Genomic DNA, 23709 nt, shown 5'->3' with positions numbered 1-23709 from the left:
TATGTCTGTGATGATCTTTGGAGAATGTGAAGAGGGGGTGACCTGATGTTATTGGAAAAAAAAAAAAGAATGCTTATCAATCTGTAAATGGGGATTCATCTTGGTCTGATACCAAAACCATAGAATGTGTTCTATACAGTTAATGACCAAAACATTGGTGAAATATGGGTTATATTTATATTTTAGTTAATCCAGGGAGGAGTATTAACTTCCCACTCACTGCGTAGGTGTTCTTTATATTTCCAACCCAACTTGAACTTGAAATTGCTCGATGTTATGAAACTATAACGTGGATGTGATTGGACGGAGCATGCCCCAGAATTTATTTTGGGAAAGGACCATTTTCAAGGCACCACCCCTCGACGTGGCAAATGTTTCATGCAGCCATGTTGACTGCTGCTACGTAAGCACTTAGGCGTAAGTTCGCTGGGAAGTGTATGGGCCCCTTCGCTGTCAGTGAAAGCGGTGTTGGAAAAAGTAAGAGGTATGTGTGTTTTTTATATAAGAAAATGAATGGTTCTTACGTACTCCCCATTATGCATGGTTTCTCGTTATACTATTTCTGAATGAAATGTGTTCCAATTATTCATATCCTCAATGTTTTTGTCAAATTCTAGTATAATATTTTAACGTACTGGCTTAACGTTATACCGGTTGAATGCAGCATTGGTTCAACATTGACAGACTGGCTCTGGTTGCTGTTACACGTAAGCTAGATACTATGATGTCGAAGGCTATCTTTGTTTAGGATGTGAGGCATTTGTAGCCAACACTTTGCCATGATGACTGTAGTTCAACTTATTAGATTTGTATTAATAAAGTGTTGGCATTTTGCTTCTGATACCAATAGCTAGTAAGCTAGGTAGCTAGCCAGCTACGGTAACGTTAGCTATCGAAGTTAGCCTGTCCCTCTCTAGAAGCTATCTGTAAACATAATAATTACGTTGTCGTTCCTCGGGATGATTAGCGACTTGCCTTCAATAAGGTTGGTGGTATCACCATTAGCTATAATGTGACTAACAGCCAAACAAAAGTAAGTTGGCACTGACAACGTTACTTGTCACAGCTAGCTGGTTCTCAACTTATTAGGACCCCAACCCTTTTTGTCATCCTCATGTTATTTCACATAGGTCAGCATCCCGTCATTGAAGTTTCAGAAATATTTGCAGATATTTCGTTTGCTGTAGTGAAAATAATATAATCAAATGTTTTTTTTTTATACACCAGGGGTTTAGGCAATAGGCTTCTCACGAATCTTAATATGTTGTAGACGTGGCTTAATCAGACATTTATGGTTTAATGGTATAGTGTAATAGTACCATTGCACTGGCCAAAAAGTCCAAAGGGTATACGAGGTAAATAAGGCAGACAAGTAATCCGGTGCCCTTTGGTTCTCTTTTCCCCTCTTACCCTCGCTATGCCTAATGCCTCATTTCTATGCAAAGTAACACTTAATAGGGAGGCTTTACTGGCTATTAAACTACTTGACCAGTACTGCTGTAGATACTGCAACGTTTGCTTTCCTCTTCAACCACCAGCCTAGTTCCCAGAGGGTGCCATGGCTACCTTCCAGGAGTTCATCCAGCAGAATGAGGACCGGGATGGTGTGCGCTTCAGCTGGAACGTCTGGCCCTCTAGCCGCCTTGAGGCCACCCGCATGGTGGTCCCTGTTGCTTCTCTCTTCACACCTCTGAAGGAACGGCCGGACCTCCCCCCCATTCAGTATGAGCCAGTGCTCTGTAGTCGTGCCACCTGTCGCGCTGTGCTCAACCCCTTGTGGTAAGCCCAGAGAGAACAACCTGATCAGGGCACGGGCCAAATACTTTGACATTCACCTAACACACACTGTCACAAAATGTATCCGACAGGAAGGGCCTATATTAACAGATGACAGATAAGAAACTGATTATGATCACTGTACCCATAGTTTTTATTCCTCTTTGGACAGGCAAAGGTGACATAGTGTGCAATACTGTCTTGTGTATGATTTATACAGTCAAAGTAATGCTTTTTGCACACTGTTTACTTGTACAGTTTTTCCTTTTTAAACTTACACATCTGTCTTTCCTTTTTAAAACAGTCAAGTGGATTATAGAGCCAAATTGTGGGCTTGCAACTTCTGTTACCAAAGAAACCAGGTAATTCCATCCTAAAATGTTATCATTTATTAAATATTCCTGGCATATATTCATGTTAAATACTGTTACATGTTCACATTATATATATTTCAGGAATAGGCCTATTGGTTCACAAATGTTCATGTATACATGTTGCTTGTATGACTTAATTCCAGTTTCCCCCAACCTATGCTGGAATCTCAGAAGTGAACCAACCAGCTGAGCTCCTTCCCCAGTTCTCAACTATTGAATATGTTGTTCAGGTACAGAATGTACACTTTTTTCAACCAGTGATAATATCCACTGTGGGAGAAAGGAAACTATATATTTCTACCTGGATACTGAGTATTTTTGGGATAATTTAATTGAATGTACTTAATTGTGTTAATGTTGTACTGTTGTATGTTATGTTTTTTTCACCATTCTCATTTCAAGACGTAGAAACCAGAGATTTGTTATTCTCATATCACCTAATGATACTGTACCTTTGAAGATATGCAGTTTCCCTAGTTCTCCCCTAGTTCACTTTGACCCCTCTCCATATTTTCATTACAGAGAGGTCCCCAAATGCCCCTGAACTTCCTGTATGTGGTGGACACGTGCATGGAGGATGAGGACCTGCAGGCCTTGAAGGAGTCTTTGCAGATGTCTCTGAGTCTGCTGCCCCCCACTGCCCTGGTCGGCCTCATCACCTTCGGACGCATGATCCAGGTGCACGAGCTGGGATGCGAGGGTATCTCCAAGAGCTACGTCTTCAGAGGCACCAAAGATCTCAATGCCAAGCAGCTACAGGTGAGGCGTTACTGCATAGGTTTGCTCTTTGGCTCATTACAAATGTCCTTGTAATACTTTTTAGCTGGGCAGAAATGAAAAAGCCAAAATAATTCAAATGAAGACTGCAGATGTTACTTTTCTGTACTTTTCTGAAGACTGCAGATGTTACTTTAAAGTTGCAACACTTTACTTGACAGTATCGACATAAGAGCAGACACTTTCTAATGAGGTGACCCCGCACTCAAAAAATCCTCCATAGAAATGCATGGGGTTAGTTTGTAATGCCTATATGGCAGTTGTATATACATATCACACCCCTTCTGCAGCAATTGAGCCAAACATGTGCTGTGTTGTGAATACATTGAGCCAATAATGTTGTGTGTTGTGAAGACATCGTGCCAATCATGTGTTGTGATCTCGCCGCTGGAGCAAGATTGGTATAGTGAAGCCTTCCTTGCACACGCACATTTCTGCCGAAATAGATGCCCGATAAGTGCCCAAAAAGCGTTGCAATATGGCTGCTGAGTGGAGGGACTTGCCTAAAAGGACTTTGATAAGAGTGACACATGACACTGTCATGACACATAAACCCTAATCCTAACCTCTACCCCCTAACCCTAACCCTATTCACCACCGGTGTGTGCAGTACCAATAGGCCAGTGCACTGATGGCCAAAGGTCCAATATAAACTTTCATTCCCCTACACCTAAAGCTAATCTTAACCCTAACTTGTTATGACAAAAACCGAATGTCACTTAATAACAGAAGCGTTATGTCATAAACGTTTATGACTTGTTTATGACACATTCATGACAGTGTCATGTCACTCTTATGTCGATACTGTCAAGTAAAGTGTCCGTATTTTGTAACCTGACTGCCGCAGTAAAAGTTGCATAATTTTGTTTCTGAAAATACTGCATATTGTTACTCTACACTTCCAATAATTTAGATGCATTTACAGATAACTGATTGTGTTATGAAATGTATAATCTGACTGTGAATGCTGTTTTTCAGGAGATGCTCGGGTTGAGCAAGCCAGCAGCACAGCAGGCAGGAAGAGGACCCCAAGGCCCACAGGTTCCTCTGTCTAACAGGTACTCCATATAGCATTCCATATAGAGTTTGTTTGGCATATTGCTATCTAATGCCTTGGACTCAGTTACTGTGTGATCTTTTAGGATTTAAATGAGCTTTAGTGATCCAAACTCACTTGGTTGGGAGAAATAATAATATACACTCTAAAATGTGGACAAGATAAATCTTTAGCCCACATCTCTTGATGTCATGGGCACGCTGGCGACTACGCCGCTCCATCCGGCATCTTTTGTCTTGTTGTTATGTGTCTTGTTTGTGGAGCGCTTTGGGTTGCACTCTGTGCATGTTAAATGCGCTTTAAAAATGAAAACTGACTTGACTTGACATCTCGAAAGACAAACTTTTACTGTTCACAAAATGTAGCATTATTAGTGCAGGGATTAGGACTGCCTTAACAACATGGGCTGTTGATGTGCTCAGGTTCTTGCAGCCAGTCCAGAAGGTCGACATGAACTTGACTGACCTCCTCGGGGAGCTGCAGAGGGATCCCTGGCCTGTGACTCAGGGCAAGAGGCCGCTGCGCTCCCTGGGCGTAGCGCTGTCCATTGCTGTGGGCCTGCTAGAGGTGAGGGTGAAAACACTCAAACAAGTACATCAAGGCCAAGCTGGGCACAGGTGCAGGCTAAAAATAGCACCTTTCAGTAGAGCAGCAGAAAATGCCTTCTGCTAAATTTGATAAACTCCTAAGATAAATGTCTCTTCTACCTGGCGTACGTCTGACTATTTCTGTCCCAGAAGACATTGTCACAGTGCTCTGACCTATTTTTTGTGTGTGTTCACTGAAACCTCTTTTAAAGTGAAATGATTAGTGTTGGCACTTCCAGGTGTATTGGAATTGATGTGGTGGAACTACTGTAGTAGCACTGATGTTGCTAGTAGTGTTAATATCGCAAGCAGTGAAAGCAGTTAAGCTTTTAGTACTACATAAATGTAATAATAATAATAATAATATAAGTGTCACATTTTTATATTTAGTGATTTCTAATCTCACCTCTCTTCATCGCTTCATGGCAGTGTACTTTCCCCAACACTGGCGCACGCATCATGACCTTCATTGGTGGGCCAGCCACCCAGGGCCCTGGCATGGTGGTGGGCGACGAACTGAAGACACCCATCCGCTCCTGGCACGACATTGAGAAGGACAACGCCAAGTTCATGAAGAAGGCCACAAAAGTAAGCAAAATTTGACTGTAGTCACCATCTCATAGCCTGAATGTCTCACACTGAACTGATTAACTGACCACTCGATCGCATGTTTAGTAACCCACAATAGTACGAAAAGGAAAACCTTTTTGTTGGTATGAGAGAGTTTTTTTATTGCCTTAGACCTAATATTAGGTATTTTGCCTATTTATAGTGGTCATTATGTACAGAATTCTTAAATCCAGAATTCTTAAATGACACTGTGGATGAATGAGTCATTGCTTATGTAACATGTGTACAGTACTCACTCTAACAGGCTTATAGGCTTTAGTGTGTAAATTAAGTGGCTCTATTATGCACTGCATCTAAATCGGCCCCTCAACGCATTCCAGCATTACGAGGCGCTGGCTAACCGAGCAGCGGCCAACGGGCACATCGTCGACATCTACGCCTGTGCCCTGGACCAGACGGGACTTGCCGAGATGAAGTGTTGCCCCAATTACACAGGGTGAGCGGCAGACTCCCGTCACATCCCAGTCCCAGTCCCTTCCTGTTGTTACCCAAATTACAGATCAAGTCACAGTTGTGGCCAAATTCATAATGATGACAAAGGGATTGTACTGTAGACAGCCTACAGCTGTTGTTTCTACTTGGTCTAACATTAGGTAGATTGAGAATTGAAGCCGGGTTTGTTACATCAAAATAGATGTTTCCATTTCTAGGGTTTTAAAGAAGTATAACATATCTGAAAGTCATGTGTAATGATAATTCCGTTGTAGCATAAAACTATTTACATACTGCTTTTGTTTATTTCCAACTAACTTAAAATAAAGACAAATACATTTGTAAAATCAGTGTAATGGTACTCCACAAGTTTTTTAATGTTGGTGTTATCACACCTGTTTTGAGGGGCCTGAGGAGCCCGTTGTACAGTGATGGTGTGTTGATATTTAATTATGGGTAAACCCTTTATTTGGGCAGTGGTTACATGGTGATGGCAGATTCCTTCAACACGTCACTTTTCAAGCAGACTTTCCAGAGAGTCTTTACAAAAGATGTGCAAGGATCCTTCAAGATGGCCTTCGCTAGCACTTTAGAAATTAAGGTATATTTATGTTTATATTTTGTTTTCTGTTTAAAAGGTAAAGAACCATTATCATGTATGACACAGTATTACCCCATCTCTATACATTACAAATTATGTGAAAACATGACTCACTTTGACATTGCATCACTGGAGGAAAAAGTGCTAAAAGTTGTCAAACCTGTCGGCCTTCCTTTTAGACTTCGAGAGAGGTCAAGATTTCAGGAGCGATTGGCCCATGTGTTTCCCTCAATGCCAAAGGGCCGTGTGTGTCTGAAAATGTGAGTACACACACTGCTCTTACACATCACACTGCTGTCACACCTGCTTATACCTGGTTCATGTGGAACATGTGACTCCTTATCACCAGGCGTCTTTCTTTACTCCATCTGCCGAAACGGCAAACAGCTGAAATCATGCACTTCTGTTTCCTATCTAAATGTTACGTAAAGCTGAATTCTATGATGCTAAATGTGCTCTTTTGGGAAAATTTGTGGTACTATGTAGTAATAATTCTGTTAATAAAGGATAATTCCGGTATTTAGCACTTTGAGTCCCTTTTCTGGTTTGTTTTGGATGAGCTAGAGTGGTGGACACCGAAATTTTGATGATGGGTCCTGTCTCGACTTTCTGACTCGTTTTGAAACGCCTCTGACTGTTTCAGAGTGGCTGGCTATGGGCATGCATAAACATGTCCTTAAAACAACCCTTAACGTTCGTTTTCAAAACTGTGCAACTCACCGAGTGGTAATAGTGTGTTTATTTAATTGGTAATTAAGTGTTAAATCCCCAATTAGACATTCATGTTCCTCACTCTATCCATGCTTCACACCCTCACAGGAGATTGGCACTGGTGGCACATGCCAGTGGAAGATCTGTGGCTTGGATCCCACCACCACTCTGGCCATCTACTTCGAAGTGGTCAATCAGGTAAGGGTGTGTGTGTGTGTGTGTGTGTGTGTGTGTGTGTGTTGCCTCTTAGATCTGTCTCAGTCGAGCCATCAGAGAGCAGAGTGGTCAGGGGTACATTTACACAGACCCGAGGGGGATAGCCATGTGAAACCACTCAATCGTTACCTCTCCTTTCACGTCGGCAGAGGAAAGCTGGCCACCCAGATTGATGGGATCTAATTTAGAGGCGTTAAAGTGGACAAGGAACCTGTCAGTGGTGCTCATGACCGTGGTGTAATAGCTAGAACTAATGGCACAATCGCATACACAAAAACTGGTGTACTTAGTTTGTGTAATAATATTAGTGCATGGTCTAATGGTCAAATTACATAATGTCCCTCACAAGGTCTTTCGATGTTTGTATTGTCTCACACACACACACACACACACACACACACACACACATAAATACAAATGTTTGCATCATGGGACAGATGACACAGCACTCAATGTTTCTGCATGTTGAGTCAATGCCATAGATGTCATGATAAATAGACTACGCCAGCTTTTAGCTCTACATATTGACTCAGTCGAGTTTCATCACCTAACCTCTCAGGCTCACAACTTCTCACTGGAGATGAGACCGATATGTCCTTGAAGCTGAGTCATCTCCAGCAGTCATTTTGAGCTGGCACCATTCCCAGAGTTTTAGCCACTTCACGAAAAGATTGGGAGTGTTACTCATTTTAACCACTAGAGGGTGCAAGGTCTTCAGAAATGCACTGTTAAAACTGGATCTCTTGATACTTAGTAATACCAGAGGGTTAAGGCGGAGCTAGTAATCAAGGATCTTTGGTAATACTTCTGCATAATATTTGATGTCTAAATGCGTAATACATGAGGTAAACGAGATGACTGTAGAGAATTTCCATTTTAGTTTGGATTGTTAAAGACATCCCAAATGTGACATGTTAACAGTATTACTGCTGCTCAAGTAGTGAGTTACTCTGTCTGAATTACTCTGACTGAAAGAGTAAGGACAACATTTAACATTGCTTCATGGTAGTAGCATGTCTTTTTTTATTTTATTTTAATAAATAATAAAAAATAATGTAGCCATGGTTTGAAAACATCCCGAATCCTTTGTTGTGTTTGGCGCAGTGTGAGTCGTGCCCACTGATGGCATTGAGAGTGCACGTGTTGGCAAGCGAGTGAGCTGTTGTTTTTTAACTTAAGCGGCTAGAGAAGGTCCTTTAGTGGTCCCCGCAGTGGCATTGACACAGTGGTGTGCAGACAAGCAGTCCTTTTGTAGAAAGAGAAGTCTTTAGTGCACTCCTGTCTCCTCACTCCTCCTCACTCTCACTCACATGTTACTGCTGCGTCCACACTTGGCTTGGAAAGCGCTGGAAAAATGCAAGCGTCTTTTAAGTCATTTTGTGGCCTCCATATGGCATGTTGCTTTGCGTTTTCTTTTTTTTTTTGTTATTTTGTTGTTTTTCTGACCCGTTGATGTGCACGCTGGGATTGGCTCGGCCCTGCACTGTGCTAGCTACTGGGCTCATGCTCATGCTCATGTGCTGGGTTTGTGCTGATGCTCATGCCCCGTGGGATGCTGGGAAGGGCCTGTGGGTGCTCGTGGTTGGCCGGAGGGGGGCGGTGGTGGTGCGGACGAGCAGCTCTCTCTAGCGCTGGCCGGCTGGGTGGTCATTACCTGAGACAGGGAGGTCTTGCGACGCTGCTGGAACGTCTGGCGCAGCTTGGTCAGACTAAGCCACAGGGCCGCCCGGTAGCGTCTGAGAGAGAGAGAGAGGGGGAGGGGGGGGGGTTTAAGTCATTTGTCCACTCATGAAAGTAGACTTATTAATTGCAAACTCTGTAATTCTACGTGTAACTCGTCTCTTAGGCACATCAGAAAATTGCCCTTTAGCCTGACAGATGATCGGCGACATAACAGATGACATATTGCCCCCAAAGATGTCATATTGAATATTGATTCTGCTGGTACAGTCTGTTAAAATGCAATGCAAGGATGCCTGTTGCGTTCATTAATGGAAGTAAAAGGATGTATCCGTAGATTGGAAAGTCTCTCCTTTGATTGATAGACTGTATTTGTGTGTGTGTGTGTGTGTGTGTGTGTGCGCTGTAGTGTAGTTTACGTTTGAGTCATTGAGTTGATCCAGGGGTTCAGTGCGGAGGTGAAGAGCATCAGCCATGTGGCCACAGCAGAGACAGGCTCAGGGCTCTCCCTCCCCGTTAGTGATTCGTAGAAACAGATCACGATGTAGGGCATCCAGCACACCAACAGACACACTTTACACACACACACACACACACACACAAACACACACAAATTCAGAATGACACATTGTGGTTCATTGAAAATACACATACACAAACATTTATTTACAAACTCAGTATGTAATGTATCTTGTGAATACATGCATCTACAGACAAACATAAATACAGAGCAGGTCATGTAGCTATCGTATTCGGTTTGGTGTTATTGAATTCATTCTCATGTTTGTGTAACAGCTGTTTTCATTGCTGAGGCTGAATGCCATTTTCCAGGCCAGTGAAAGTTATGACATTCAGGAAATTCTTTGAAAACATAGTGGGAAATAATTCACATATAAAGGTATAATGAAATCGAAATGTAGGTATAATGAAATGTTACTGCTCTGGGGATAATGTTTCGTTGTGCACATTTCTGTAGTGTGATACAGTTTCCACTTGAATTGACTAAACTCAATAATATTATAGACTTATAAATATATAAGTATGAAAATGTTTTATTTTTTGTATTCAATAATTAGGCCAAAACTGTGCAGTGAAGTATGCAATTTTGTGCACTTGTAGGTTATGAAAGGTAAAAAATTAAGAGTCCTTGAAAAGTCAGTGGAAAAAAAAAGGCTTTCAGAAAACACAGCAAGCTTGAGTTGAACTGACCAGCTCCAGCACTGTGTATTTTGATTCTGTCGCAGCCATTTTACATAAACCACTTTGAGATGTGACCATCTCTCAGATCATCACATAAGCAAAAAAAAATCTATGGCAGTAGAGAGGTATCAAAAAGATTGATTTTATAACACCACACTTTTAGAATTTATATACACTTTAATGTAACTGGTATGTTACATTAACTGGTAATTGACTATGGATGTATTTGAGAGTGTATTTTTTTTTTTTTTTTTTTAATAATGTGGTACTGTAAAGTAATATGTCCGTCAAGTAAATAGTGTGATAGTGTTAGTAAGTAATTTATGTTCATTAATGTCAGGATATGAAAAGCATGGGAAAAACACTGTGTACCTTTCAATACCAATTCTAAGCTGTTAAGTCATAGCAAATAACAAACAGCTGTAGAATTACTCTTATCAGTAAGCCAACAGCTGTAAAATTACTACTCCTAGTAAATCTCTACTGCTTTGATTTACCTTACTGTTATGATATTTTTGCTTCAAGGCAGCAATAGCCTAGATCAACAAACACTGCTATTTCAGATAATTACCTGGCCTGGCTGAGGTGATGAGCTGTACCCAAACACAGTTCCTTCACATTCCTACTCGAAAAAATGAGGCATGTCACTGCATGTTGTCACGGACACAGGGAGTGCCTGTGTCCCCAGCCCCTGCTGCGGTCTTACCTACGGGGGCGATCATGACGACGGAGCTGCGGAGGTAGTTGTTGGCGGGCACGTAGAAGCAGTGCTGCTCGTTGCAGACGAAGGTGCCGCGGCGGGCCTGCTTCTTGGCCACGTAGACGATGTAGCCGTACAGGCAGCACATGGCCAGGATGGGCGCGATGATGCCCAGGCCGACGAAGAGCACGTTGAAGCCCATGCACGAGCTGCGGAAGCTGGGCGCGCACACGTAGCGTCCGGCGCTGTAGCCGTAGTTGCCGAAGCCCACCAGCGGCAGCGCGCCGATGAGCAGGCAGTAGCTCCAGACGGCAACGAGCACGGCCCAGGCACGGCGCGCGGTGAAGACGCGGGCGTAGCTCAGCGCGAAGCAGATCTCGGTGAACTTGTCCACGGTGACCCAGGTGAGTGAGTGGACAGAGGCCAGCTGGAGCAGGACAAATATGAAGGCAGAGGCCTGGCAGAGCGTGCCCTCACTAGGGTAGCCCTCGGTGGGCCGCAGTATGCTGGTGTGGGCGCTCAATGGCATGATGGACAGGCCCAGGGCCAGGTCGCACAGGCAGAAGCTGCAGGTGAGCGGCCAGGTGTCCGTGCGCAGGTTCTTGTTGAGGAGCGACACCAGGAGAAGCATGGAATTGCCGCACACCGAGCAGGCGCTGGAGCCGATCATGAGCGCAGCGTACGCCACCGCACTGGACGCCATACCCACATGTGTGTGTCTCTGTGTGTGTGTGTGTGTGTGTGTGCGCGACGCGTGTTTTTGTTTGATAAGTGTACAGCTGGGAAGATTTTCCTCAAAGCACTTTCTCCTCTTCGCTCTGCCCTGGCAACATTTGCGTTCAGTATGTTTCCAAACAAAAATCAGAAGTTCATGAATGCATAGTCCACAGTCCAGAATGTCATAGTCCAGATAGAGCTCCTACAGTCAAGTTAAGCCATGAGAAGAGACTGGTGACGCAGATAGATGTGGTCACGTTTTCATGGTTGTGTGTGGAGCATCGGTCACTCTCAGGAGACTTCTGCTGCTATGGATCTGCCAGTCTCCTGCTGTGTTTGAAGATCCTTCTCTCTCTCTCATTCACTCACTCACTCACTTACTCACTCACACACACTCAGTCTTTCCCTTTCGCTCACACACTCTCCCTCTTTCTCACTCACTTACACACACACACACACACACACACACACACACACACACACACACACACCAAATCTCTCTCCATGGGGACCTGAGCGGTACACCCCTCACCTGCCTCATCTCATGCTGCCCACCCCCACCTCACCTGCCTCGTCTCATGCTGCCCACCCCCACCTCACCTGCCTCGTGTCATGCTGCCCACCCCCACCTCACCTGCCTCGTGTCTCATGCTGCCCACCCCCACCTCACCTGCCTCATCTCATGCTGCCCACCCCCACCTCACCTGCCACTGTAAAAAGACAAACACGCCACTTTCCAGCGACACAACTATGCAACAGTCTCTCTCTCTCTCTCTCACACTCTTTGCTCTCTGTCTCTCACTCGCTCTGTTGCTGGTGCAAATAAAGTGGCTAACATTTGGAGAGCCCGGAGTTGTGTGGACATAGCGCTCACTGAGGAAGGCTGTAACAGGGCCTCTGTACAAACAGCCGAACCTGCATTCAATATCCTCTCCCGTAATGGCTGCTGCTAGCCAGGTTAATGAGGCCTTTTTTGCCCGAGTGTTGTTGTGGTAATTGGCAAGAAGCACAAGAGTAATTCACTTTAAGCCCTACTCATTAATGATCATGGGGCCTTTTCTGCCTTGTGTTAAGCTCTTGGTCACTAATTAAAGGTGCTTGTTTTTCTGCTCTGTGTTGAGAAAGCTGTTCACCAGCACCATCTTCTCTGTGAGCTAATGTACAGTCTCTCCCTTCTCTTGTTTTTTTTTTTTTTTTCTTTTTTTAAAAACATGGCCATATTTGTTTGAAATTAATTGCCATAGTATCATATGATAATCCACATCACCCAGGGTCTGTAAGCCCCTAATCAGATGCTTATTTAAAATGATCTTTCCACTGAATCACCCTTGCTACATTGAGTGGATCTGACATAACAACAGAAAATAATTAATATTGTTAGTGATATCATTTCAGTGTGGGGATTGGAAATTACATGACTGGAAAAATCATCTACGACCCCCAAACAGAAAAAGTTGGGACGTTGTGTAAAATGTGAATAAAAACAGAATGTAATAATCTGCAAATCTCTTAAACATATATTTAGTTGCAAAAAGGACACAGACAATATATCAAATGTTGAAAATGACAAATTTGACAATTTCATGGAAAATATATGTTCATTTTGGATTTGATACCAACAACATGTTTCAAAAAAAGTTGGGACAGGGATAACAAAATGCTGGAAAAGGTGTGTAATGATAAAGAAAACAAAAGGAGGAATGTTTCACAACTAATTAGGGTAACTGGCAACATGATTGGGTATGAAAAAGAGCATCCCAGAGAGGCAGGGTCTCTTAGAAGTAAAGATGTAGGGATATTCATCACACTGGGTAAACCTGTGTGCACAAATGATGAAACAATGTAATTGTAATGCTTCTTAACATGATATTGTGAAGGAGATGTTAGGGAGTTCACAATATCATCTACAGGACATAATATTATTAAAACATTCAGAGAATCCAGAGAAATCTTTGCAAACAAGGGAAAGAGCTGAAAAACAAATTGGATGGCCGTGGTCTTTTGGACCTCAAATGGCACTGCATCAACACCCGACCTGTTTCCAGACCTGTCATTGTATGGGCTCAGGAAAACCTTTGATAACTATTGTTTATGTGCACAGTTTGATACACATTTCAAAAACAAAACAGCCAAAATTGTATTGAGACATCATACAGAAAATACCACCGTCTTATCTAGGCCTGAGTTTGTTTAAAATGGACTAAGGTAACATGGAAAAAGTCAAGGTCCTGTGGTTAGACCAATCAAAATTTGCCATTCTTTTTGGAAATCATGGACTCATCTGGGCTAAAGAGGAGAGGGGCTATCCAAGTATCCAACCTATCCAACTTGTTTTAGTGCTCAGTTCGGAACCCAACATCTATGTTGATGTGGAGGAGCATTAGTGCCTACAGCATGGGCATCTTGCACATTTGGCAAAGTACAATCAATTCTGAATGATGTATACAGGTTTTGAGCAACATATACTGCCATCCAGGCAATGTCTTTTTCCAGGGAAGACCTTGAATATTTCATACATGCTCCCTTCCCAACTTTTTTGAAACATGTTGCTGGCATCAAATTAAAATTAACATATATTTTCCATGAAATAGTCCAAATTTTTATTTGATATGTTGTCTTATGTCCTATTTACTGCTAAATACTGTATGGGTTTACGAGACTTGTATACTATCACATTTTGGGGTTTTTTTTTGCATTTTACGAAACGTCCCAACTTTTTCTGTTTTGGGGTTGTATGTAAATCAGGACTAACCATAGAAATTATGTTATGATTATTGTTATGGTTACTTAGCAGATGCTTTTGTCCAAGTCGACTTACAGAATAAGAATATAACTTAACAAAAGAATATAACATTTCAATAGTTAAAAATGGACAGTTTTGTTAAAAAAAATTGGTACGCCCATGTTAAGCAAAATAGTACAGATAAACTGATACTATGAATATGCATGTATAATAAGGCTGTACTTAACTGGTGGAGAGCCGTGGGGGTCGAATCGCTCTCGTGTGCAGTCATCTGATGTGTGTCTATTGGTCTGTGTTCTTTTCCAGCACAACGCACCAATCCCTCAGGGCGGCCGGGGGGCAGTCCAGTTCGTCACGCAGTACCAACACTCCAGCGGCCAGAGACGCATCCGAGTTTCCACCATCGCCAGGAAGTTAGTACCACATCTCTATATCTCTGCGTGTGTGTGTGTGTGTGTTATTGTGCTCCCCCACATCAATGTGTGTCTTATTGTGTGGGCGCATGCTTCTCCCAAGTTGTCAAAATGGCCACTTTCCTGAAATGTGTGTGAGGTACATGTATAACATGTGACTAGGTGTCTTGTAACCTCTTTGCTCATGTCTTAACATTTTTATGTTCTGTCTGTAGTATCTCCGCTCACCTAAAAACACAAGTGTATTTACTGACTAAAAGGTTGAACTAGGCTATGTTGTATGTGACATTGAATTCATAGACTCTCTATTTCTTCACAGACTTCACAGACTCATTTGAAGCGTTTCTCTGAGATTGCATGGTGGCTTCTTTTCCCCTCCGTCTTTCTAGATACTTTCTATCTTGTGGTGTCAAGTTTGTGCAGTTTCCATGACAACTCACAAAGGCAGAGCTCAAGAAAGGAAGCCTCCATCCTGTTGGGAATGTGTTGCACTCTCAGTCTAAACAGCGAGCCAATGTTTATCAAAGCCCATTGCCATACAAGTTACAAAACAAGACCCCTGGCTCCACCTCTTCACACTAGCAGGCTATTATGTAAACGCACAAAACCGATAATTCATACCCAAAATGTTTATTAACTAAGGAAAGGAAGAAAAAGAGAATAATGGAGACTAATCTTTCTCAAGGTTGTTCTCTTAACAAATACAATTAGTTGAAAGCAATTTTTTTTTTTTAATTGGCACTGATGCCACTGATTTCAGCTTAACTTCCTCATAGAGATTAGTCTGTTATCCCTCACCATCTAACTCCTGGTGCTATAATGGAAGTGAACCCTGCATAAAGCTCATCTGCTTATCAGTTTGCACTTAGTGTAGGTCCTGATCTGACGGGTCTTTTCAGAAGGGTTGGGGTTAATTCATTTTCCATTTTGTGATTCATGATTTGCATGCTCGGCTGCACTTTTTCATTTGCTATGCTTTCCCCGCAGTTCTCATGTCTGCTCATTTTGCCTCAGTTCAGAGTTCTAGAATCAGAATAGGTTTGAGGCTTCATCAGGCAGGAGATCCTCAGGGGGTGTCTCCATCATCCTAGGAGGGCCAGAATGAGGACGTGCCCCCCAGTAGTGGAGGCCATGTCTCCTTTGGTCTGTGCGTCCTTTAGGACATGACCACACAGTCTGCCCTGGGCTTATTTTAGTAAAGGAGGTGATGTTACAGTCTGATCTAATTGCAGTGGCAAGAGTCACTCGGTTAATTCCAGATTTGTCACCCTTTTATGAAACTGCCCCCTGTGTCTCTCAGCTGGGCCGATGCACAGACTCAGATCCAGAGCATTGCAGCCTCATTTGACCAGGAGGCAGCGGCCATCCTGATGGCGCGTCTGGCTGTGTACCGGGCCGAGTCGGAGGAGGGACCGGACGTCTTACGCTGGCTGGACCGACAGCTCATCCGCCTGGTAGGTCCACTGACTTAAGCCCGGACGCGGTCCCAGATGTGTCCAAATGTCTTTTTTTAAAATGTTTCTAAAAAGTTTTTCTTTTTTTGTTAGATTTTTTTTCCCCCACTGCTTACGTTACAGTGAGACCAAAATGTTCTCTTTAAATCACATAACTGGAACCTTGAAGTGTTCCTCAGTGGGCACAAGCACAGAACTCCTTTTCCCCTCAACAAGCACCCTTATAGAGATGTTCCTGCAGAGGTGTTAAAGCTGAGCTCACATTACACAGAACTTGCCAAACTGTGTTCGTGTCTTTCACGGACTTCTGCTCTGACAGTCATTTGGGGGACCTCTGCTATAAATGATTTATTGCAAATGAGCACTCCCATCCCCATCCCCTGTGTCTGGGCTTGGGCTGCGTTACTGACTAATGAACTGGTGCATGAGTGTCCCATTCATAGGTCACAGCTTTCAATTCTGCAAAGGGCTGAACTACTCATAGCCCCATTCGATACATGTCTTTTTAGGAACTATATCATTTGAAGTCCATATTTGTAAATAGGTGTTATAGAACATCTCTGTCTTTGACCAAATATTATTATTATTAATTTAATGTTTATTGTCTATGGCTATGTCTATAGTATGTCTATGTCTGTATTTAAAGCATGTCTATGTCTGCACCAAATATGCATGTAAAAAATTGACAATAAAAGCCGACTTGACTTGACTTGACTTGAAATATATAAAAAATCCCACACATAATACATGAAATTGAAAATCATAATTAGATGTGTGTTCTAACTTAACTCAAATGCTAAGTAAATAACAATCTCCCTACAAGGTTTGTCCTGTAGTCGATTTCATTATGCTCCTGTTGACTCTCACCTTGGAGCAGCTCGGTACACAGTTACCTGAATGTGATTGTTTTTAGGATGAGAGAGAGAGAGAGATGTATGTTTGTATGTTTTTAATGAACTATTCTCTTGGTCTGTTAATTTTTAGTGCCAGAAGTTTGGAGATTACCACAAGGATGACCCAAACTCATTCCGCTTCTCTGAGACCTTCTCCCTCTATCCACAGGTCAGTGTGTGCTTTTAAATGTTGCTTTGTAATGGAATCATTAGTGTGAAGCAAACTTAATAAACGCATCAAATGAGTTATTTGATGTTAACTGATACATAATTGTACATTTTGTATGTGGATTCATTATAATTCATGTACCAGACCTTTTATATTCACATATCTGTTTTCTGTTGTTTGTTTTTTCGTAGTTCATGTTCCATCTGCGGAGGTCTCCATTCCTGCAAGTCTTCAACAACAGCCCAGACGAAAGTTCCTACTACAGGCACCAGTTCATGAGACAGGACCTTACTCAGTCACTTATCATGATTCAGCCCATCCTGTATGCGTACTCCTTCAGTGGACCTCCGGAGGTTAGTAATTAAGAGGAGACTATTACCCTACCACCGTCCCCACCAACGGTGACAGAAACACACATGCACAGATGCACCTACATTTACACACACACACACACACACACACACACACACACACACACACACACACAGACAGCAAGCACAAAAACACCAAGCACAAAACACAGGGATGGATGATGTTGATGAGGCATCATGGTATCGTTCACTTTTTGAATACACCATTTTTACAGACCAAAAGGCACAGGCACAGTGAGATCCAGTCACTTCTCCATTGTCTCCATCTGGCTGCAGGCCTCTGAGTGGTATTTGCACTTTCAAGAGGACATCTTGTGTTTAAAAGTAGACACATGACTAAACCACTGAATGTAAAACATGATGTGAGCAGACCGAAGCTATTGAACTCGTATGAAGAGAGGTGTCGCCCCAATGAATTACTCCAAGAGCAAGACCACAATCAATCAAAGAGCATATTATTTGAACTGTTCTCTTTGTTTGGTATCATTTTGGATTTTCCGCTGAACTCCAGAAGTGCTTCCTGTGCTTCATATCTGCTATACTGAGACTATCGCCCATCTCAGCTCATTCCCGCAGAGAGCCTGGTCGGGAGACCGACGGCTACCGATAAATGGTGATTTCAGATAGAAGAAAATGCTACAGTTGTCAGACTATAAATGGAAAAGAGAGAGAGCCGCAGGGCCTTTTTTTCAACAGAGAATTAATTAGCAAGGACACGAATAACTGTTTGTGTAAGTGTGTCTGTGTGTGTGTGGGTGTTGCTGTGTGTTTGCTTTTACTATTTTTACGCCTTCTTTTATGACTTGACTGAACTGAATAGGTTACGCATGCACCCCTCTTCGTCAGGGTCTTGTTACCAGGAGACGCCGTGCGTTCAGGCCGTTTGTTATGCCCGTCCTTCCTGCGTCTGTTAGCAGAGCTGATGGCTCCTGCGCCCTCAAGAGCTCCAAATGGCTGCAGTTTTGTCTCAGGGCAGTCAAGCAGCTGCTGTTGTGGGGTGGAGAAAGATGCAGACCATAATGGAGGAATATGTCTAGCAACGGCTAATGTAGTTACAGGGAACTTCAGGGTCATTCCACACCAACTCCGCCACCCATGTACATGACACCTCTTAGATTTTGCTGAAAAGCGGTGAAAATATGCCTTATGTTACCAAACAAAGGAATTTCAGGTCAATATCTCAAACAGTTTGCCCATTGGAATTTCACATTTCATCCTTTGCCATTTTTGGAAGCCCATAACGTCTGTTCTAATAGTGGTAGAAGGCTGGAAACTGGTGTGGTAGTTCATTGTAGCCTGTACTACACAATTCTGGAGGCAGAATTAACATTCCTTACTGTTTGGGTGAGAGGTGGGTCACCAAAGTCCTAAAAAATGATGACGGCATGTGTGATTTTTCACTTTTTGGGTGGCTGTAGCACCACGATTAATGATCATATTTATTCTAAACAGGATTATTTGTTATATTTGGGAACTTTGCTCTTGCCAAAATTAATTTGAGGGTTATGGTACCACTGGTGGGGGTTTTATGGGGGTCCAAAAACCCTCTCCGGCAAAGGTGACTTTTTAACCCCATATTTGGACCCCCAAATGACCATGTGGGCATTTGATGATCCTAATGGGATTTATACCAGATAAAGATACATATTTGTCTATTTGACTATGAACCTCCATAATATGAATTTTATTCTTCATAATGCACCATTTTGGACATTGTTTCCAGAAGTCTGGAATGTAGATCAGGGAGAATTTAGTGATGATAAAGCATGAAAATAGTGGAAATAACTTATTATTATGCTCAGTGATGGCCCCCTTATCCCCCATGAAAGAGACCCGCCATCAAACTTTCAAAATAAATAACAAGAATGTTACATAGTGTAAGAACACTACAGATAAAAGGGAGTTTTCCATGCCCCTTTGTATTGGTCTTTAAGTGTTATCAAAGCACTTTTGGTCAAGTCCATAGATGTCTGACACAACAAATGATATGTTGGAATGGCACCAAACAGGGGACCTGTCTTTGGTCTGATGGCCATTTGAGGATGTTGTTGACACACTTCATGAATTTCACAAAAACGTCACCATGTTCATCTGAACGTTCAACAATGTTTCCAATGAACCAGTCATCATAGATTCAGGCAATGTATTTTCCTAGCTGGAAAATTGAGTTTTGTGGCTGATCTGACATTGTTCTTTGTACTGTTCCTCTCACCCATAGTAAGGAATGTTAATTCTGCCTCCAGAATTGTGTAGTACAGGCTACAATGAACTACCACACCAGTTTTCAGCCTTCTACCACTATTAGAACAGACGTTATGGGCTTCCAAAAATGGCAAAGGATGAAATGTGAAATTCCAATGTGTCAATTAGGGCCGTGGCACCCGAATTTCAAAATGGACGCCATGGGCAAACCGTTTGAGATATTGACCTGAAACTTCAGATTCCCTCGTTTGGTTACATAAGGCTTATTTTCAGCGCTTTTCAGCAAAATCTGAGAGGTACCATGTACATGATACCCCGATATTGGCTGTTTTCACATGGAATGACCCTTTAGGGAACTTGGCATCTTTGTCTCACTTCCTAGCAAATATTGTATAATTCAGGTTGAGGCACCCCCGCAAAAAAGCTTCTCCAATTGTAGTTTATTAGGGTATGACACTGCTTCCTGCATCTCTTCCATGTGTATCAGATTGATAGATTGCTTTTGTCTTGTTGTTTTGTCTGTGTAGCCTGTGTTGCTGGACAGTAGCAGCATCCTGCCTGACCGGATCCTGCTCATGGACACCTTCTTCCAGATTCTCATCTACCACGGAGAGGTAAGCAAGGTTAAGACACTGTCTAAGCAGCTGTGAGGAGTGGAAAGTCAAACGCTTACCTGAATATCAGGTCTCTCCGCCTGAAACTAGATCCCAGGACTCTTGAGATCTTTGTGGAATCTCTCCAAATGAATAGCCCTCTGGCTTCACTCATTTGTATATTAGGTTTGATAACTTCCAGATGAAGTGTTTGCAGTAAATATCAGAGAAAGAAATATTTCCCTACTGGTAATCCATTTGATTGCAGACACTGTTTCACTGGAATCCTGTGACTTGCACTAGCTAGAGGTGTGAGCGTGTTAGAGAGCTTTATTTGGTGCCATTCCAATGCCTTAAGTGATTTCTCTAAGGGTTCTGTGAGGTTACATCCAATATCTGATTGGTGGAGTAGAAGAGTGACTTTTGTTTTTGTGTTCCCGAACATCTCTGTAGTCTTTGGGTATCTACCTCCATGTTTGAGGGGATTAGGGAGAATTGTAAAGCTTTACAAATGGAAATGAATAAGTGAGAACCTGAAATGCAGACTGAGATGCATGCAGTGCATATGACTAGCAGGGAACTCTGGACATACAGCTCTGGAACATTTTTCTGATGTCATCCTAGGGTTGATGAGTGACATTCGAATGAGTTGACGGTCATATTCAAATTAGCAGTGGTCTCTTGATTTTGAATATGAAGGTCAACTGTAGGATGGCATCAGAAAAATATGCAGTGGTCTCTTTAGTCGTTTCCAGAGCTGTATATGATTTATCTATGCATTATTTATTTTCGACCGGAAAATACCAGGCGGATCTTTAATCACTGGTTGCAATGCTATTGCAACAGTTTTACTGCATTTAGCAGCACAGGCCCTAGACAGGGTTTTTTGTATTTCAAATCCACTCCAGTGAGATGGTAAGGGCTGGGAACAGGACTTAACACCTGAGTGGAGTTAGTGCCTCTTTATCTGCCGGTAGTGGAGGGAGGTGTTGCAACTTTGGCAGTAAAGACAGGGGCCCACAGCAGTGCAAAAAGCTGAGAACATTATGGGATGGAACACATCACAGGAACAGCTTGATGTCATAGAAACAGAGCTCCTGTGTTGCAGTGGTTGACCTCTGTCTCAGAGAAGGAAGAAGGAAGATGTGGAAGAGCAAGTGTGTGGAACGGCTAGACAGAAGCTGCTCATGGGGTGAAAAAGCCTTTATTATGCTGAATTACGCTTGGTCAAATTTTTCATCAGTAAATGGTATTTTTTGCTTGGGTTCTCAGGCATTTCACACCATTATCAGAAGTCTGTATTATCCACAAAATATTTTAGCTTTTTATTCTGGTGGAAAAATCAGTGTTGAGGGAAAAATAAAAACTGAATCTGCTGGCTCTGCGGTCTGCTCAAATGATACGTTTCAGAGTACCCTTTCTCTCTGCCTCTTGTTCTCTCTCTCTTTCTTTCTTTCTTTCTTTCTTCCTTCCTCTCATATTTCCCTCTTTGGTGTTAGATTAAATGCTTCTGAGTGCCCTGCCCTCTGTCTGTCTGTCTCTCTCTCTCTCTCTCTCTCTCTCTCTCTCTCTCTCTCTCTCTCTCTCTCATTTCCCATCTCTGGTGCCCTGTTTAACCTCCTTCACTCCCTCTTCCTGTTCCTCTGTCTGTCTCTCTCTCTCTCTCTCTCTCTCTCTCTCTCTCTCTCATTTCCCATCTCTGGTGCCCTGTTTAACCTCCTTCACTCCCTCTTCCTGTCAACCCCCCCCCCCCAGACGGTGGCTCAGTGGAGGAAGGCTGGCTACCAGGAGATGCCCGAGTACGAGAACTTCCGGCACCTTCTGCAGGCCCCTGTGGATGACGCCCAGGAGATCCTGCACAGCCGCTTCCCCATGCCCCGCTACATCGACACGGAGCACGGAGGCAGCCAGGTCAGGCCCCCCCACACACACACACACACACACACACACACACATGTAAACATGCTGAACACGCGCGCGCGCGCACACACACACACACACACACACACACACACACACACACACACACACAGGGAGTATGAAAACAACCAAGTCAGACATCTCCATCCATACAAACAAGCAATCACAGCCACACACATAGCACATGTCAACAATCAAGTCAGTTAGTACAGACACACACGTACACACACAAAAACACACACACACAGCGAGTTAATGTGAAAGCATCTTGCTTAGGTCATAAAACAATCGCTGCACAACAAGCTCAAACACTTCTGATGTTTTTCGTGGGAGTACATAGTGTTGATGAGAAATGTCCTTATTACCCCCCGCATAGCTCTTCATAAAGTGTGTCTGCCTTTGCCTGTCTGGCCTGCTGGATGGGCTCCAGGGCCTGCGTCCTGTCAGTGTGGAGGATGATGTTGCTCACAAGCTCCAGTGAGCTGATCCATTTCTCTTTTCTCCTGTCTCTCCACACAGGCTCGTTTCCTGCTCTCCAAAGTCAATCCATCTCAGACCCACAACAACATGTATGCCTGGGGCCAGGTAAGATGCGTGAAGCTGCTCTGTCTGTCTGTGTGTGTGTGTGTGTGTGTGTGGGGTTGTAAGTATGGTTGTCAGTACTTCTAAATAATTCTAACATCCTGTGGTCTTCATATGTCTACACCTAGAAGCTACTGTGTTATTTATGTGTGTGTGTGTGTGTGTGTGTGTGTGTGTGTGTGTGTGTGTGTCGTTTTAAATAATAAATACCTCGTCACAGCAACAAGTAACAAAACAACCTGACTCTTTCTTGCTTCAGGCTAGCATGTTTCATTAGCGACTCTGCCAAGAGGAAATTGAAATGTGTCCTATTAAACAAGGTGGCTGCCATGTCTAAACACTCTTTTCTGTCCCAACTTTGGGCAGGAGTCTGGAGCACCCATCCTGACGGACGATGTGAGCCTGCAAGTGTTCATGGACCACCTGAAGAAATTGGCCGTCTCCAGCGCAGCTTAAGGGGTTGGGGTTGATGATGGGTAGTCGGGGGGGTTTGCTGCTTATTCAGCTCGCCACCCAACACGCTAAGAGACCCTCATTCACCCCAGCCCACCCCCCTCAGCCCTGCCAATATGAACAGCCTCCATCCCAAAGGCCTGTGAGGTACAGGAACTATCAGTCTTGAGGAGACTCTTGTCTGCTCCCAGAGATTACCATATTTTACCATTTGCCCCCCTTCTCTCTTCATATCACTTTATCTGTGCCTCAGTGTGTTCCTTTCATCCGTCTTTTCTTGATCACATTTCTCTTTTTTATTCTTTTTTTCCTCATTCCTCTTTCCTCGTCTTTCCTCCTGCTCTCTTTTTTTTTTATTGTGGAAACATTTACATAGGAAAGTTATTGCCAACCGAGTCTTGACACTTGAGCCTCACAATGTAACTATTGTCCTAAGGCAGTCTCCAATAATTGTTGGA

At 43.1% G+C, this 23709-nt stretch overlaps 2 protein-coding genes across 3 annotated transcripts; one reads left to right on the top strand and one right to left on the bottom strand.

Annotated features, from left to right (window-relative positions):
- The first annotated feature begins 378 nt into the window (after positions 1-378).
- On the top strand, positions 379-23466 carry sec23a (Sec23 homolog A, coat complex II component). 2 transcript variants are annotated; one of them, XM_048227940.1, is made up of 20 exons: positions 379-484; positions 1539-1779; positions 2081-2138; positions 2294-2380; positions 2673-2909; positions 3906-3985; positions 4407-4551; positions 5001-5159; positions 5522-5637; positions 6111-6234; positions 6414-6494; positions 7054-7143; positions 14508-14614; positions 15915-16068; positions 17053-17130; positions 17322-17483; positions 20231-20317; positions 22052-22207; positions 22736-22801; positions 23165-23466. In XM_048227940.1, exons 2-20 carry the CDS (start codon positions 1559-1561, stop codon positions 23252-23254), a joined length of 2298 nt encoding a protein of 765 aa, XP_048083897.1. In that variant the 5' UTR covers positions 379-484; positions 1539-1558; the 3' UTR covers positions 23255-23466. The 2 variants fall into 2 exon arrangements, with proteins under 2 accessions (XP_048083897.1, XP_048083898.1); XM_048227941.1 differs by having other exon boundaries at positions 402-477.
- Positions 8232-11850, bottom strand: LOC125284152 (adenosine receptor A3). Its single transcript, XM_048227943.1, has 3 exons — positions 10748-11850; positions 9261-9414; positions 8232-8897 (listed from the first exon to the last, which is right to left on the bottom strand). Exons 1-3 carry the CDS (start codon positions 11442-11444, stop codon positions 8675-8677), a joined length of 1074 nt encoding a protein of 357 aa, XP_048083900.1. The 5' UTR covers positions 11445-11850; the 3' UTR covers positions 8232-8674.
- Positions 23467-23709: the final 243 nt, after the last annotated feature.

This window comes from Alosa alosa, chromosome 19 (genome assembly GCF_017589495.1).
Source record: "Alosa alosa isolate M-15738 ecotype Scorff River chromosome 19, AALO_Geno_1.1, whole genome shotgun sequence".
NCBI lineage: Eukaryota > Metazoa > Chordata > Actinopteri > Clupeiformes > Clupeidae > Alosa > Alosa alosa.
Note: the sequence above shows the minus strand (reverse complement) of the source record. Positions and strands in the feature narration are given on the sequence as shown.